We start from the raw sequence: 17,364 nt of genomic DNA, 5'->3' as shown, positions 1-17,364 counted from the left end.
ATAATTAACAGTAGAGCTATGCAAAGTGAAGCATGACAAGTGACTTCAGGCTATGATCAGAGTCAGCAGATTGAAACCAGGAAGCTACAATTTCACCTGGCTAGACAATGATGGATTTTGGAAGTGGGATTCATGGCCAGCCTTATTTGAGGCTGGAGATGAAAAGTCTTGAAAAATAAATCAGTTTTGGCATAATCATAAGCTGTTAACTAAAGTATGGGGGGAGGGGGACCTGTTTGAAGACATTCAGACAAGGGGTTCCGGAAAAGATGTGAAATATAAAATCAGTAATGGTGTAGTAACATTAAGGTAGCTTAACACAATATATATATTTCAAACTTTCCTTCTCATTTGCTTTTGAATTTCGAAGTCATGGGTATTTTAATACATTGCACCTTAATTTGAATAGTAGGCATTTGTGGCCAAACACCACACACTTTGTGCCTTTTCTTTCTCAATATTTTCCGTAACTTTAAATAATTCAAATTTTGTGTTATGTGGCTTGCCTCAATGAGTAGGTTTCTGAATATGCATCAGTTCACGTTCTGGAGAATTACCCATTCCGTCTGCACAGTTGATCTATTCCTATTGTTAAATAGGAATGGTGTAAATATCACTGGCACATAGTTTACACCTGAGAGTGTTTGAAAGTGGGAACCAGGGTCGTAATTTCCCTGTTTAACCCTTAAAGCATTTCCCATTTTTTGTTCTCTTTGACTCTTTCCTTATTTCACCTTGCTTATCTCTGCCTGTGTTATCCTTAAAGCAGATTATTACTCTGGGCCAGCCTCAAAAATGTGATCTAATTTAAATTTCACCAAGTCTCAATCATTATTAGCACACTTTATGAGCCACATGGCTCTCAGTTAAGTAACATTCTGTTTTATTCTCCAGCCTATTTCACATCCGTCCATGACTTCAGTGCTATAAATAAAACATGTGTACAAGCAAGCCTTTTTGTAGTTGTTGGCACATACTCATCCACTATTCTTGTCACTGTGTTTCCATTTTAATATTCTCTTAAACTTGGGTCATGAGCTGTTAACCCTAGAGCCTTAACCTGGTTGAGTTGCATACTAATGATATATAATTTAGATGATCACCCATACCTAATATGACATCCTATATTATATTCCATTTTAAGCATCTGTACTTTGTGCATGTCTGATTGGCAAAATTGTAAGTTTCCTTCTCTCTTGTAATTCAGGCAGATTTCAGCCTTTTTATACTGTGCTCTTCAGACGCAACTATACTCTGCCTAAATTATGCAAACAACAACACACACAAAATGCTGGTAGAACACAGCAGGCTAGGCAGCATCTAGAAGGAGAAGCACTGTCGACGTTTCGGGCCGAGACCCTTCGTCAGGACTAACCAAAAGGAAAGATAGTAAGAGATTTGAAAGTAGTGGGGGGAGGGGGAAATGCAAAATGATAGGAGAAGACCGGAGGGGGTGGGATGAAGCTAAGAGCTGGAAAGGTGATTGGCGAAAGTGATACAGAGCTGGAGAAGGGAAAGGATCATGGGACGGGAGGCCTCAGGAGAAAGAAAGGTGGGGGGGAGCACCAGAGGGAGATGGAGAACAGGCAAACAACTAAATATGTCAGGGATGGGGTAAGAAGGGGAGGAGGGACATTAACGGAAGTTAGAGAAGTCAATATTCATGCCATCAGGTTGGAGGCTACCCAGCCAGTATATAAGGTGTTGTTCCTCCAACTTGAGTTTGGATTCATTTTGTCAATAGAGGAGGCCATGGATAGACATATCAGAATGGGAATGGGACGTGGAATTAAAATGTGTGGCCACTGGGAGATTCTGCTTTTTCTGGCGGACGGAGCGTAGGTGTTCCACGAAATGGTCTCCCAGTCTGCGTCGGGTCTCACCAATATATAAAAGGCCACACCGGGAGCACCGGATGCAGTATACCACACCAGCCGACTCACAGGTGAAGTGTCGCCTCACCTGGAAGGACTGTCTGGGGCCCTGAATGGTGGTGAGGGAGGAAGTGTAAGGGCAGGTGTAGCACTTGTCACGTTTACAAGGATAAGTGCCAGGAGGGAGATCGGTGGGAAGGGATGGGGGGGGGGCGAGTGGACAAGGGAGTCGTGTAGGGAGCAATCCCTGTGAAAAGCAGAAGGGGGGGAGGGAAAAATGTGTTTGGTAGTGGGATCCCATTGGAGGTGGCGGAAGTTACGGAGAATTATATGTTGGACCTGGAGGCTGGTGGGGTGGTAGGTAAGGACAAGGGGAACCCTATTCCGAGTGGGGTGGCGGGTGGATGGGGTGAGGGCAGATGTGCGGGAAATGGGAGAGATGCGTTTGAGAGCAGAGTTGATGGTGGACGAAGGGAAGCCCCTTTGTTTAAAAAAGGAAGACATCTCCTTCGCCCTGGAACGAAAAGCCTCATCCTGAGAGCAGATGCGGCAGAGACGGAGGAATTGTGAGAAGGGGATAGCCTTTTTGCAAGAGCCAGGGTGGGAAGAGGAATAGTCCAGGTAGCTGTGAAAGTCTGTAGATTTATAGTAGATATCAGTAGATAGGCCGTCTCCAGAGATGGAGACAGAAAGGTCAAGAAAGGGGAGGGAGGTGTCGGAAATGGACCAGGTAAATTTGAGGGCAGGGTGAAAGTTGGAGGCAAAGTTAATGAAGTCGATGAGCTCAGCACGCGTGCAAGAGACAGTGCCAATGCAGTCATCGATGTAGCGAAGGAAAAGGGGGATGGATACCAGTATAGCCGTGGAACATGGACTGTTCCACAAAGCCAACAAAAAGGCAGGCATAACTGGGACCCATAAATTATGCAAAGTAGGTTCAGTTGTGTGCCACTCACTGCCTTTCAGTGAATCATAAATGCTAAATCAATGGTCAAGTTTAACATATGACACCTTCGGAACAGGTATGTGTATGATAGCAACTCTGTGAGATAGAGAACTATATCCCTGGATAGTTGTACTGAACTGATCCTTGAGTGTTTTCCTTTGTACCAACTGAAAAGTTGAGCATAAGGTACCAGAAAACTTTGTTCTTTTATTTTTGGAAGTTGGTAACATTTAGTGAAAGGGTCCACTTATATAAAGGATAGTCAAGAAATTGTTGGGTAGGAGAAAGCTGAAATCCTTTTCAGTTACATTAAGGTAATTCGATAAAACTACAACCCAAGTGGTTTCATGATTCTTGGACATGTAAAAATCTTATGTATTTCATTTAGTGATCTAAAAATGGGGATATATTTTGACAAAATATTTTGTTGATACTAGTTACCAGCCAAGAATTTAAAAAAGGGCTAACTTTGCTGAGTGATCAGTGGTGGTAGAACAGCAACCATGATGAAAGACTCATGCATATATATTAATGGAAAGTTGTTTGCATTTATCCATTAATCACTGATGAATGACTTGAAATAGTACAAGGTTTACTGCCAGTATTGTATGTGATCTTTTAGAAAAGAATGATTATTTCCTGTTTAAAAATATATGGTGCTTCAATTAGCTGAGGATTGGCAAAACCCTCAAACTGGTAAACATTTAGAGACACGAGAAACTATTGATGCTGGAATCTGGAGCTGAGCAGGCCTTGTGGAGGGTAAGGTTGACTCTTTTGTACTTGCTATTGGTAAACTTTAGGGCTTGTTGGTGTATTCATTTATTACTGTCACAAGTACCACAGAACAATGGAAAAACTTGTCTTGCATACCATTTATAAGATCAATCCATTACAACAGTCCATTAGTGTAGTACAAGGTAAAACAATAACAGAGTTTTCAGACTTTTGTATCTTCTGCCCATTGGGTGGGGGAAGGCGAGAAAATGCCCTGGATGGGTGGAATCTCTGATTTGCAAGCTGCTTCACTGACAGTGAGAAGTGCAGACAGAGTCCATGAAGGTGAGGATGGTTTCTATGATGTGCTGAGCTGTGTCCACAACACTCTGCAGTTTTTTGCAGTCATGGGCCGAGTGGTTGCTCTACTGAGCCGTGATGCTTCTAGATACGATGCTGTCGGTGATGCATTGAAAAATATTTGTGAAGCTCAAAGGCAACATGCCAAATTCCTCCAGCCTGCTGAAGAAGTAGAGGTGCTGGTGAGCCTTCTTAGCTGGAGTATCTGTGTTCTAACCAAGTGCTGTTCACTCCATGGAGCTTGAAGTTCTCAATCTCTGTTCAAATCTAAACAGGAACCTTCTTCCTGAAGTCACTATCCAGCTCTTTTATTTTGCTGACATTGAGGGAAAGTTTGCTGTTCTGACATAGGCTCTCTTGTCTCCGTCCCTTTGTCTGACTCATCATTACTTCAGATATTGCCCACCATGGTGGTGTCATCTGCAGGCTTGGAGATGGAGTTAGAGCAGAACCTGGCCATGCAGTGGTGAGTTTATTCGGAGTAGAGTAGGAGACTGAGGATGCAGCCAGTGTTGAGAATAATTGCAGTGGAGGTGTTGCTGCCCATCCTTACTAATTGTGGCCTGTTGGCCAGGAAGTCAAGGGTCCAGTTGTTGAGTCTCAGGTTCAGGAGCCTGGAAATGAGTTTGATTGTTATTATTGTATTGAAGGTGGAGCAGTACTCAATAAACAGGTGTCAATAAATAGGTGACTTTATTATCCAAGTGCTTCAGAGATTAGTGTAGGCCCAGGGAGATGGCATCTGCCATAGAGCTGTTTCAGTGGTAGGTGAATTGCAGTCAGTGGAAATTGTCTGGGAGGCTAGAGTTAATGCGTGCTATAACTAGCCTCTCGAAGCACTTCCTGGTGGTGGATGTCAGAGCCACTGGACTGGTCATGAAGGCATGTTACCTTGTTTTTCTTGGGGACTAGGATAATAGTCATCTACTTCAAGCATGTGGCAATCTCAGATTGAAGGAAGGCGTTAATAGTAGTCTGCAAATACCTGGATCAGCTGATTTGCACAGGATCTAAGAACGTGGCCGAGGACATCATCTGGGCCAGCTGCATTCCATGAGTTCACTCACTAGAAGGCTGAATGGTTGTGGGTTGGATGCTCTCAAGGTGGTGGTGACATTCCAATCCACTTCTGTTCAAAATGTGCATGGAATGAATTATTGGAAAGGTATGTGCTGCTGTTGCTGATGCTGCCTGAGATCATGTTTTACCTCATTACGGCATGGAAGCCCTGCCTCAACTGATCTGAGACTGGTATGATCAACTTTGAGTTTTTGCAAGTTGTTCTGACTTGTACTGCCCTTCCCTTTTTACACTGCTCAGAGAACATTGCATTGAATTGGTATCAATGATTGAATAAGGAGTTTGATTCATTTTTCCTCTCCATTCTGTTCCTGTTCCTTTTTTCTATCTGCCTCAAGATGAATAGGAGTCAGGGGTACCTGAGGATTCTTTCTTGTACATTATATTAATATTTTAATTACATTTTATGAATTTTCACCAACTCACTTCATGACTTTTAAATGGCATCTGCAACTGTTCATGCTTTACATTAGTGAATCTGCATGTGATGAACGTGCAGTTCTGGATAGGGTGAAAATGAGCTATGTCAAGTAGGCGATCTGTTAAAAGGTGAATATTGAATGGATAAAGCAATTATGCTGATGAGCACAATGGAGAGCATGTGGATTGCAAAAGACAGAAGATTACACATTTGGATTCGTGACTGGGCTACAATTGTATTTTATAATGATGAATAGTGAATAATCTGGTATTTCATATTTTCTACTTTAACATTGAATTTTCTATATACGGCCACCCTTTGTCAGCACTTAACTTTCCTGCATCAATCCATTGTTTTTATTTTACATTCAAATTTACCAACTGATTTAATTGGTTTGACTTCCAGGTTGATGCATGCAATTTAAGAAATCTGTTTCTATTAAATAGATGGAATCTTCTTATTTTTTCTAACTGAAGTCTTAAAAATAAATGTGGTAACATTCTGTAACCACACCCCTCCCGTACCACAACTCCTCACCCCATCAGAAAAGGTTCAAGGGAGTTTCACTGGGTTGAATTTCTGGGGTGAAGATAGCCTAATGAGGAATGATTGGAGTTTAGAAGAATGAGAAATTACCTCCGTGAAATTCAAAAGTTCCATAGGGAATAATGTTGACTGTGAACTTAAGATGAGTGCTGCATTTTTTTGGATATTTGTTTTTAACAGTAACAATTTGCTGTGCTCAAATGGGGTGCTATATTTACATCCAAAGAAGTGACTTTAAAATGAACTTTACTTAAGGGGGACTTTGGTATTTCCTGAGCATGTGAAGTGTTCTGTGCAGATAAATATATTCATTCTTAACAACACTGCTGTAATAAACTCCACATTACGTGCAGAGCAAGTATAGTGGAATATGGGAATCTACATCAGAAATTGTTGACAGAAGGGTCTGTTCGACTTTACACACATATGAAATATTCAGTTGAAATGGTATTGATTGAAGGTGGTCAGCATTAATTAAAGCACAAGACTGCTGAGACAGTTAATTCATTATTGTACACAGGACAGAACTGTTTAACTTGATGTGATAAGGTTAGCGATTAGTCGATCAAGGCTTGTAACTTGTGCTTAAAACAAACTCAAACTAATTGGACAAGTTTCTGGTTGGTGAGGGATTAAACCTTGGTTCTAAGCAGACGTATTTGCTGCTCAGAGCTTGCTGTTAATTGAAAGAAAAAATGTGTATGTTTGGAACAGGGATTTAATAATAACTGATATTAAGGAATTGGAGAAGACTTTTTCGTGTGAAGTGGAGAACAGTTTAGCTTGGAACTGAAATACATCAGATATTTGCCACCACTTATAATTTTGTGGTATTGGCTATTTAATACTTTATGTGATATACTGGATGTTCATTCATACTCTAGGAAGCCAAAACAAGACCACAATATGTGACTTTATTAGTGAGTACTAACAGTTTTTCGAGATGGGGATGGTGGCTTGTTGCTGAGCTTGTACATGAATCACATTTTTGTTTTATTATCCTTACATTTTCATCAACATCTCCCAGATTCTAATGTTCAACTATACACTACGGGTAATTTACTGGCTAATTAACTTGCCAGCCCACTGTGCTGTGTGAGGAAACTGGAGTCCTCGGAGGAAATTCATAGAGATGGGGAAAATTTTTATAATGAGAGTCGTAGATGAATGTTTCACCATAAAATCATTTGGAGTCTTCCCCAAACAAAAGCCCTGGTTGAACCATGAGATTTGCAGTCTGCTGAGGGGCAGATCAAAGGCATTCAGGTCTGGTGAACAAGAGGTCCGGGTACGAACTCCAGAACACCAGCTCACAGACAAAGTGGCAATTCTGGACTAAACGTGAATCAATGAAGGCTGCTCAACGGCTGAGGCAGGGCTTGAATGCGATTACCTCTTACAATGTGAAACTAAACGACATAGGTGGCAACAGGACTTCACTTCCAGATGATCTCAATGCCTTCTATACTCACTTTGACCATCAAAACATGGAGGACCCTTCATGAACACCCACAGCCCCCGATGACCCTGTGATTTCAGTTTCTGAGACCAACGTGAGAGCATCCTTTGGTGTGGAGTGAAAGCATCTAGTCCAGATGGAGTGCCAGGCTGAGTGCTGAGGACCTGTGCTGTGCTGTGTTCACTAACATCTTCAATCTCTCACTTCAGCAGTCTGAGGTGCTTCAAGCAGGCTTCAATTATACCAGTGCCTAACAAGAATGTGGTAACCTGCCTCAATGGCTATTGTCTAGGAGCACTTACATCCACTGTGATGAAGAGTTTTGAGAGGTTGGTGATGAAACACATCAACTCCTGCCTGAGAAGCAACTTGGATCTGCTGCAATTTGCCTATGGCCACAACAGGCCCACAACAATACCATTTCATTGGTTTTTCATTCTACCCTGAAACATCAGGACAACAAAGATGCATAGATCAGGATGCTCATAATTGACTGCAGCTTGGCGTTCAATGCTACTATCATCCCCTCAGAACTAATCAATAAGCTTCAAGACCTTGGCCTCATGCCTTATTGTGCAATTGGATCACCGATTTCCTCACTTGCAGACCCCAGTCAGTTCATATTGGCAACAGGTGCACCACAAGGCTGTGTGCTTAGCCCCCTGCTCTGTTTGGTTTACACTATTGACTTGTGTCTAAGCACAGCTGCAGTGCCATATTCAAGCTCACTGTCATAGGCTGAATCAAGGTGGTGGTAAATCAACATATAGGCAGGAGATTGAAAATCTGGCTGAGTGGTGCCAGAACAACAACCTTTTATTCAATGTCAGCAAGACTAAGGAGCTGATTATTGACTCCAGGTTAGGAAACCAGAGGTCCTCATTGGGAGATCAGAGTTGGAAAGGGTCAGCAAATTTAAATTCCTCGGTGTTATCATTTCAGATGATCTGTCCTGGGCTCAGCAGCTACAAAGAAAGCATGGCCTCAAAAACTTTGACAAACTTCTATAGATGTGTAGTATTGAGTATATTGAATGGCTGCATCACAGCCTGGCATAGAAGTGCCAATCCCCTTGAATGGAAAATCGTACAAAAAGTAGTGCATATGGCCCAGTCCATAACAGGTAAAGCCCTCCCCAGTATTGAGCACATCTACATGGAGTGCTGTTGCAGGAAAGCAGCATCCACCATCAGGCACCCCAACTACCCAGGTCATGCTCTCTTCTTGCTGCTGCCATCAGGAAGAATGTACAGGGACCGCAGGACTCTCACCACCAGGTTCTCGAACAGTTATTACCCCTCAGCCATCAGGCACCTGAACCAGTGGGAATAATATCATTCAATTTCAAGTGCCTCATCACTGAACTATTCCCACAACCAATGGACTCAATTTCAATGACTCTTCCTCTCATGTTCTTGGTATTTATTGCTTATTTATTATTTCTTTTTGTCTTTTGTATTTGCACAATTTGTTGTCTTTTGCCCATTTGTTGTGTGTCTGTGCCGTCGGTCATGGTCTTTTATTGATTCTGTTATGGTTCTTGGATTTAATGAGTATGCCTGCAAGAAAACGAAACTCAAGGTTGTTTATGGTGACATATATGTACCTTGAAAATAAATTTACTTTGAACTTTGATAGTTGAGTGTGCAGAGCACCTGAGGTCAGAATTGAACATGTGGCTCTGGCATGGAGAAGCAGCAGCTCTATCAGCTGGGACACTCAATGAGACAGGAGAGCAGGAGAGAGCACGGCAATGAGACAAATTCTGAACGCCTCTTGGAATGGAAAGAAATACTCAATGCACTAAAGATCTCGCCAGTTTCTTTTGTATTATCTTGATGCACCTGTATATTGGATGATCTGCCTGGATGGCATACAAACAAAAGCTTTTGCCTGTATCTTGGTGCATGTAATAGTAGAAAACTCATTGCCAATTATGTGATAGGATGGGCATGATTACATGAGATCACATCTATACCCTGGAAGTTCAATCTATGAATGATCACTGAGAGACAGTTAAGAAAAATATCTGTCATAATATATAAAAATTAATATTCATTACTATCAATAAATGTTCAAGTAAGTGTTTTATTTGCTAGTGCAATTAAAATGATTTTTGGAAATATATATTTCCTTTATGTTCAAAAACCTAACCATTTCTGTTTCTCTTCATTCACATTCTACATATTTTCAATGCATCATCCTTCCCCTTCTCATTGATGTTTCCCAAATTTGCACCACGCTGCACAGATTTATTTATGGTGCTTTTTAAATTGAAATACTAAAAGTGTGGTACCTTTTGCATTAAACTACAGGTTTGTCAAAAATTGCAGTTGCTCGTCAAAATTTCCTATATTTTACTGCAGAATGTGGAAGCCTGGAATAATTTTTGAGTCAATTTGCTCCTTCATTAAAGACTTTGCAGAATTCATCAGATTTTTTTATTGTTTACACAGTTAAACTCTTGGTTTGCATGTAGTTTCTCAATGAGTATTGATATGCATGTGACTCTTAACAGATTATTTTTCCTTAAAAAGTGCTAACAGTTTGGAAAGAAAAGCAGAAAAATGTTAGCTGTTTATTTCCATGAACTTGATCATTGGTGTTTGACAAGGTGGAGCTGCTTCCATGTTCTAGCTTCAGTAAAACTCCAATCATCTGGAATACTTGGGGCATTGGTGATGGATTGGCAAATTTTCTAAACTATCAGAAGATATTCCCAACGCACTTTTAATGCACATTTTTTATGATGTTATCCAGTAGTTTCATAAATCTATTAAGCCTGATAAATTTCAGTGAAGTGGAGAAACATGACCTTGTGCGTAAGATAGTCAATTAGCAGATTTTGGATGTTTTACTAGTGAGGAGAAAGTTAACATGATTGTTCGCAAGATTATAGTTTCAAATTCCCGGAATTGAGGCTGATGTTGCTGAGAAGTATAGTTAGATTCTTCTGTATGACATGTTAAGCTCTGTTTACAGATGAGTGTAAATTAATATCAAAGAAAATGAAATTCTTCTAATATACTGGATAAAATTTCATCCTGACCATCCACCACAATAAAATGCTGATTTATCTATTTGCTATTCAAAAATTGCTACCAGATTGGCTTCACAAAAATATCTATGTATATAATGTGCTTTTGGATGTGATTCCTCTTGTATGTTCAATTGCAAATTTGGAATACTGTGGGTTACTTCTACTTCTGCTTCCTAGCTCTTGGCCTTATTGGTCATAGATCTTTACGTACTTTTCTAAAATGGGTTTTTACCTCCGCTACCCTTTAAGTAAAGAAGTTCCAGAATTGTATTAAGCTTTTGACTGTGTTCTTTTTTTTAATCTTGGATCCCCTCTCATCATTCAACAAAGTGTTAACCCCTCTGTCAATGGAAATATTGTAAGGTATCCTTATCCTCTCAGAATTGTATACACTTGAGTTAAATCTCCTCTGTTTTCTCAAATGTAGGAAAATAAATATCCTTTCCACAATTATTCAGCCCTGGGAACATTTCAGTAAATCTCCTGACCAGTTCTAATACTGTTTTATCCTTCAGCATGAGGAAGCTGAATTTTAGTTCCAGCCCATACTTAATCCAGCGTGTTATAGAGAAAGTGAAAACTCTTAAACCATTAAAGATTTCAGCACATCAAGGTAAACTCTCTAAGTGGTTGAGGGTGACTCAATATATCCATGTTGTTTAATTTATTTGCAGATACAACACAGAAACTGCCCTTCAGACACACCTCCCCAGCAACCCCCGATTTAACCCTAGCCTAATCATGGGAAAACTTACAATAGCCAATTAATCTACTAACCAGTATGTCTTTGGACTGTGGTGCCCACTTCAAAAACCAAACAACGATTTTTTTTAAAGAATCAAAAATAGATCTATCTCCTGTTAATAGAAACTGAGCAGCATTTACGGTTCAATTCAACCTGGAAAATTTGCGTCTGAATAGAAGTGAATCAGTTCGGAGGTGGGGTGGTTTGTGCAAAACAAACTTCTTCAGGATTGGAGGAGTATGTGCTTATTATTTAGTATTTGGCATTCCCAGTTATTGTGAGAATCTTGTAACATTTGCAACATGACAAAATTAATATCGGTCGACTTCACAAATTGGTCTGTATGAGCAATTGTCCAACCAAGTTCTAACAGGAATTCAGCATTTGCTCATGCACTTGGCTTCAGGGTATCATTATGATCCGGAATAATACTGTTGCAAACTTCTAAACCATCCTTGACTTCTTTCCTCCCTCTCAGTTGAGTTTCTCTGGGATTTGGAGCTTCATCCAAAAACCATTCAGGCCTAGCTAGGATCTTGTATTATAGATTCTTCACAAATGTGCCACAGATCTTTGTATATTATACACTTGTGAATTTTCCATTGCATGTTGGTTACTTATTCGTACCAGGTTAGTACTGAAATGATAAACATAACTATCGACCATTCTGTACTCTGGATCAGACTCAGTTTTGACTGAATTTGAGGAAAGCTTGATCAGTCTTTGCAGAAGAGGGCATTCATTGCTTGATTTGGGACAGGAACAACACCCATTTTTTAAAAAATATAAAAACAGCAAACAATCACAGTTGGGTTACTGGATGCATTTTCATAACCTCCAGAAACTATTTGAACTCTGCATTACAATACTGCTAATTTGTTGTATGACCATGGTTTCTGAGTAACATTGATGTGCCATTACTTTGTGTCTTCAAATGGATTGTTATAAATCTGGTACCATTAACTATTACGTTCTTCTCTCCAGGGTGACATCACTGTATAAAATGATTTGATGCTTTTGAGATTGTAAATTATGTAGTATGATTGCTTAACTAGCTGTGATAAATATTGCCCAGTTTCCTGATGGCTTTACACTAAATCCAGCACCTTCCTAGTAATAAAGCATTGATGTCAGTAGCAACCTGTAAATGTTATATCATGTAAGCAATAGAATAGTAATGTTCTTGAACTAACTTCCATACTCTCCCAAAGGAAGACAAAAAATAATTATCCTGATGAAAAGTACATCTGCAGCTCTTGGATTAATGGAATTTTTTTTCACTGTGATAGCCTCCATGAAAAGAGCTTGCTGATGTGCATTAAGTAGAGAATTTGAGTGAAATCTTTGAGATCCAATCTGATTGATTGTACAGTTTGAAGAGAAGGAGTTCAACTGTTCAAAGCATTGCTTACCTGTCTAATCTTTTGTTTCCTTGTAATCTTTCCACTGTAGGTCAAGAGGTGGTTTTCAAGTGCCTTGGTGAAGGGATACTTGATAATGCATTTCAAGGATACAATGCTTGTATTTTTGCCTATGGACAGACAGGTAATATGCTGTATGTTACAGGTGACTGAGTAATTTGCAAGAGAAAGACTGATTTGAACTTAAGTTATATTATTTATTATTGCTGGAATTGAAGGAGCATTGACAAGAAATTCATGATCCACTTTAATAGTTGATTGTTAATTATGTGATTTTAAAAAATACAAACGTCCTTAATTTGTCACCACAGCAAGGGATATAAAATCTATTTTGTCTGTACCAGCTTTTAGTTAAAACAACCCAAAATTCATACCACTGCTCCAATATCTGTTGTTGTGCTTGTCTCTTTCAAATACACATGCAAGTATCTTTTCTGTTATTAGTGTAGGATTAACCACTTCCCACAGCCAAATATTACACAGTCCAGAAACTTCTCACATGAAGAGATATTTTTCTGATATCATCTGGTGAACATTTTACCTTAATGTCAACTGAAGGTAAAATGAAGAAATTGTCTTATCCTGTACTTGCTATCAAGACTTTTTTAAAAAGTCTTAAAAAAATATTTTAATGCCCTTCTACAGTTCCAACGTCACAGATATGGGCTCAAAGAAACAGCAGTTGAGCCAATATTCTGGAAATAGTATTGCACTTGCCTGAACCAATTAATTAATTTTCAAAAGGCAGATAGCAGTTACTTCCCAAATTTGTCATTATACTGATAAATGTATATAGTATACTGCTGTTGTTTTAATGCTCTTTCTGCAATGACCATTTGAAATGACATGCAGTATTTTATATTCCAAACAATATGTTAATATTTGTTCATACTTGTGAAAACTATGCACTAATTTTTTTTCCAAAATGGTATTTGAGTTATTTATGGAAAGAGAAGTCAGAGTTTCTCAAAAGGGCCCTCAACCTAAAGGTTCAGTTTATCTTTTCATAGATGTTACCTGACCTGTCCAAGATTTTTACTAATGTGCACTTAAACTTGGAATGGATTATTAATTTTTGTTGATATGTTGGTTACACTTACATTTCTTGGGCTTCCTCCCAAAATCAGTTACCTAATACAGTATTTATTTGCATTAAGCTGCACTTACCAACTAGTTGCTTTATCGTTCTAGAGACTCACTATTTTCCTTGAAGATTATTTTATTTGTTACTAAAATTATACATTATGTATGTATGGATATGTTTGTAGATATGTGAATTATGAGAGTGAAAAATAAGTCCAAGATTCTACTATGCAGCACGCCCTCTGTCTTTTGGTTTAGTTTAGTTTCTACAATTCCAGAATGGGGTGCTTCATTTGGATATGATTAAAAGGAAAGAATTCAAGTGCCAGTGGGTTAGTGGATCCATGTTTAGGAGTAAATGTGTATGCTTTGTAGCAATTGTGAAAAGTTTCTATTCAGTACTTCTCAGCATCAAATACAAATCTTTCCATTTACATTATACATGTATTCAGGCTCAGGAAAGTCCTTCTCAATGATGGGCAGTGTGGATGTACCCGGCCTCATACCTCGACTCTGTGGTGCATTGTTTGGAAGAGTCTCCAAAGAGGAAAGTGAATCTCACACATTTAAAGTTGAAGTATCATATATGGAGATCTATAATGAAAAGGTTCGTGATCTTCTTGATCCAAAAGGGTAAGTACAAGCTGAGTTGTTATCTTGCTTTTGTCATTCATTTTCATTAAGGAATTGTGTAGCTTAACTCACATTTAATGCAGAATTTTTTTTATTTTTTTTTACCTATTATGATTGTAGTAGATGGCTGTCTCCCTGACTGGAGGCCTGACTAGTGGTGTGCCACAGGGATTGGTGCTAGGTCTGCTGTTGTTTGTTATCTATCTCAATGATCTGGATGATAATATGGTTAACTAGATCAGCAAATTTGCAGATGGCACCAAGATTGTGGCTGCCGTGGACAGCGAGGAAGAGTATCAAAGCTTGCAGCAGGATGTGAACCAGCTGGAAAAATGGGCTGAAAACTGGCCGATGGAATTTAATGCAGACATGGGTGAGGTGTTGTGCTTTGGGAGGACAAACCAGGGTGGGTTTTACATGGTGAGTGGTAAGACACTGAGGAGTGCAGTAGAACAAAGGGATCTGGGAATACAGGTCCATAATTCATTCAAAGTGATGTCACAGATAAATAGGGTTATAAAGAAAACTTCTGGCACATTGGTCTTCCTAGATCAAAGTATTGTGGACAGTTGGGATGTTATTTTGAAGTTGTATAAGACATTGGTGAGGCCTGTTTTGGAGTATTGTGTGCCAGGACTGGAGGACTTAGAGATTGAATAGGTTAGGACTTTATTCCTTGGAACATAGAAGATTGAGAGAAGATTTTATAGAGGTATGCGACATTATGAAGGGTTTCGATAAGGTAAATGTAAGAACACTTTTTCACTGAGGTTGGGTGAGACTACAACTAGAGGCCATGGGTTAAGGGTGTAAGGGGAACATGAGAGGAATCTTCTTCACTCAGAAGGTTGTGAGAGTGTGGAATAAGCTTCCAGTGTAAGTGGTGGATGCAACTTCAATTGTAACATTTTAAAAAAGTTTGGTTAAATACATGGATGGGAGGAATATGGAGGGCTATGGTCTGGGTGCAGTAGGCAAAGTAAATGCTTTGGCACGGACTAGATGGGCCGAAGGCCATGCTTCTGTGCTGTAGTTTTCTATGGTTATGACTCTAATTGTGAAAGTACAAAGGAAGTTACTAAGCCACAGGCCACAAGGTATGTCCATTTTTCTATTTGCAGAAGTATAGTTCTCATAAGCAGTTAACTTGAGAAATGCAGTATGTCATCAGAAATGTCAGATTTTTAATATTTGTGTAATGTTGCATTTGGTCAAATCAAAAGTAAAGAGAAAAATAGCTCTGGGTGACGTATATTGGTAAGTCTTGTGAAACTTTGTGTGGTTACAAGTATACTGGAACCCCTCATCATTATGAATGCAATTCAACTTCACTATGCAGCCTGGTAAATTATAAAATTGAAAGCTGTGGACTGTCTTGGCAAAATAGTGATCTTTGTTGATGCAAAGTAACCAACTGACATTTGATTTTTTGACCTTTTTTAAAATAAAAGGCAGCAGCAGATCTTCCACAGTGTGTGGAACCTTTTTCCTCAGCATCCACACACACACTCTTACACAACTTTTCTTGCTGCTAAATTGAATTGAATTGAATTAACTTTATTACTTACATCCTTCATATACATGAGGGGTAAAAATCTTTACGTTACATCTCTGTCTAAATGTGCAATTATAGTAATTTATAATAAATATTATGTACAACAGGATAGTCAATATAACATAGAAATACAATTGCATCAGCATGAATTAAGCAGTCTGATGGCCTGGTGGAAGAAGCTGTCCCGGAGTCTGTTGGTTCTGGCTTTTATGCTGTGGTAGCATTTCCTGGATGGTAGCGGCTGAAACAGTTTGTGGTTGGGGTGACTCGGGTCTCCAGTGATCCTTCGGGCCCTTTTTACACATCTGTCTTTGTAACTGTCCTGAATAGTGGGAAGTTCACATCTGCAGATGCACTGGACTCTTTGCAGAGTCCTGCGATTGAGGGAAGTACAATTCCCATACCAGGCAGTCGTGTAGCCAGTCAGGATGCTCTCAATTGTCCCCCTATAAAAAGTTCTTAGAACTTGAGGGTCCATACCAAACTTCTTCAGCCGTCTCTAGTGATTGTCTTTGGTCGCTTATTTGAAACTGCTTTGCCACGTGTTCAGCCTTCTGCTGCAAGAAAGGCCTGAAAATGCTTTCCAGATTCATAGGGAGGCATGGAATTTGGTTTCTTTGTAATAGAGGGTGCACTTGGCAGGCAAACTGTGTGTCGAGGTGTTCTGAATATTCTTCTTTGAGTTCATTGACCTTACTCCATCATAATTCTAAGCTTGATCATTTAACTCGTGTCCAGACATATTCAATGATATTTGGTGGTTACTCACCAGCCTCTGTAGAAAGTACAGCCTTAATAGCTGGCCACATTGAATCAATCTTGGGTGTGGCTCTGTTCTACTGCAAATTTTGTTTTGATTCATCCCAGTAAATTTTCACATTTAGGATGCTGCACTTTTGTATCCACTGTGTGCATTCTTTCTCCGTTGTAGGATGTGGCAGCAGGCAAATGTTTTCACAAAGCATTTTCTTGTGCTTAAACTGATGTGAAGGAAATTTTAATAGTGTTTTCCAGTTCATGGGGAAGCATCAGGACAAGTGCAGTTGGGCCCAATTAAGCAGCGCCCCAATTAGCTAAAGTTTCATGGCAATAGTTAAAAAGGTATATAAAAGGACAAATTGAGTAACGTTATATATTTAAATGTAATACAGAACCTTCCCAATATTACTACAGTTTTATAAAGCTGTGAACTAGTTCCTAATACTTATCAACAGAGGAATTCATCTGTATTGCATTCTTTTGACTGTAAATTAAGACAATCAGACAGCTAGTACAAATAATGGACTGCCTTTATACAATGTTGTCAATGATTACACCCTCCAAATCTTCATTTCCATTGTAACATTCTAGATGATTGTTGATACCTTCAAATTCTTCGTAGCTTCTAACTTGTTGAAGTAGTGAAATCGTTTCATTTTCATTCCCAACCATTTCTGGCATCTTCAGGCCTGAATGCCAGAAACCGCAGTCAGCAGAGCAGTTCT

At 39.4% G+C, this 17,364-nt stretch overlaps 1 protein-coding gene across 5 annotated transcripts in view; it reads left to right on the top strand.

The window, feature by feature from the left end:
- The window catches only part of kif13a (kinesin family member 13A), a 235,687-nt gene that overhangs the window by 95,246 nt on the left and 123,077 nt on the right, over window positions 1-17,364 (top strand). For all 5 annotated transcript variants that reach the window (XR_012095681.1, XM_073024008.1, XM_073024006.1 and 2 more), the window contains exons 5-6: window positions 12,641-12,733; window positions 14,145-14,325. Coding sequence is in view for 4 of the 5 variants with exons in the window: in XM_073024008.1 (XP_072880109.1) it covers window positions 12,641-12,733; window positions 14,145-14,325 (274 nt within the window). In the remaining variant the exon portion in view is untranslated. The remainder of the gene's footprint in view (window positions 1-12,640; window positions 12,734-14,144; window positions 14,326-17,364) is intronic.

This window comes from Hemitrygon akajei, chromosome 20 (assembly GCF_048418815.1).
Source record: "Hemitrygon akajei chromosome 20, sHemAka1.3, whole genome shotgun sequence".
Lineage (NCBI taxonomy): Eukaryota > Metazoa > Chordata > Chondrichthyes > Myliobatiformes > Dasyatidae > Hemitrygon > Hemitrygon akajei.
The sequence above is the reverse complement of the archived record's forward strand: the minus strand, read 5'-3'. Positions and strand labels throughout refer to the sequence as shown.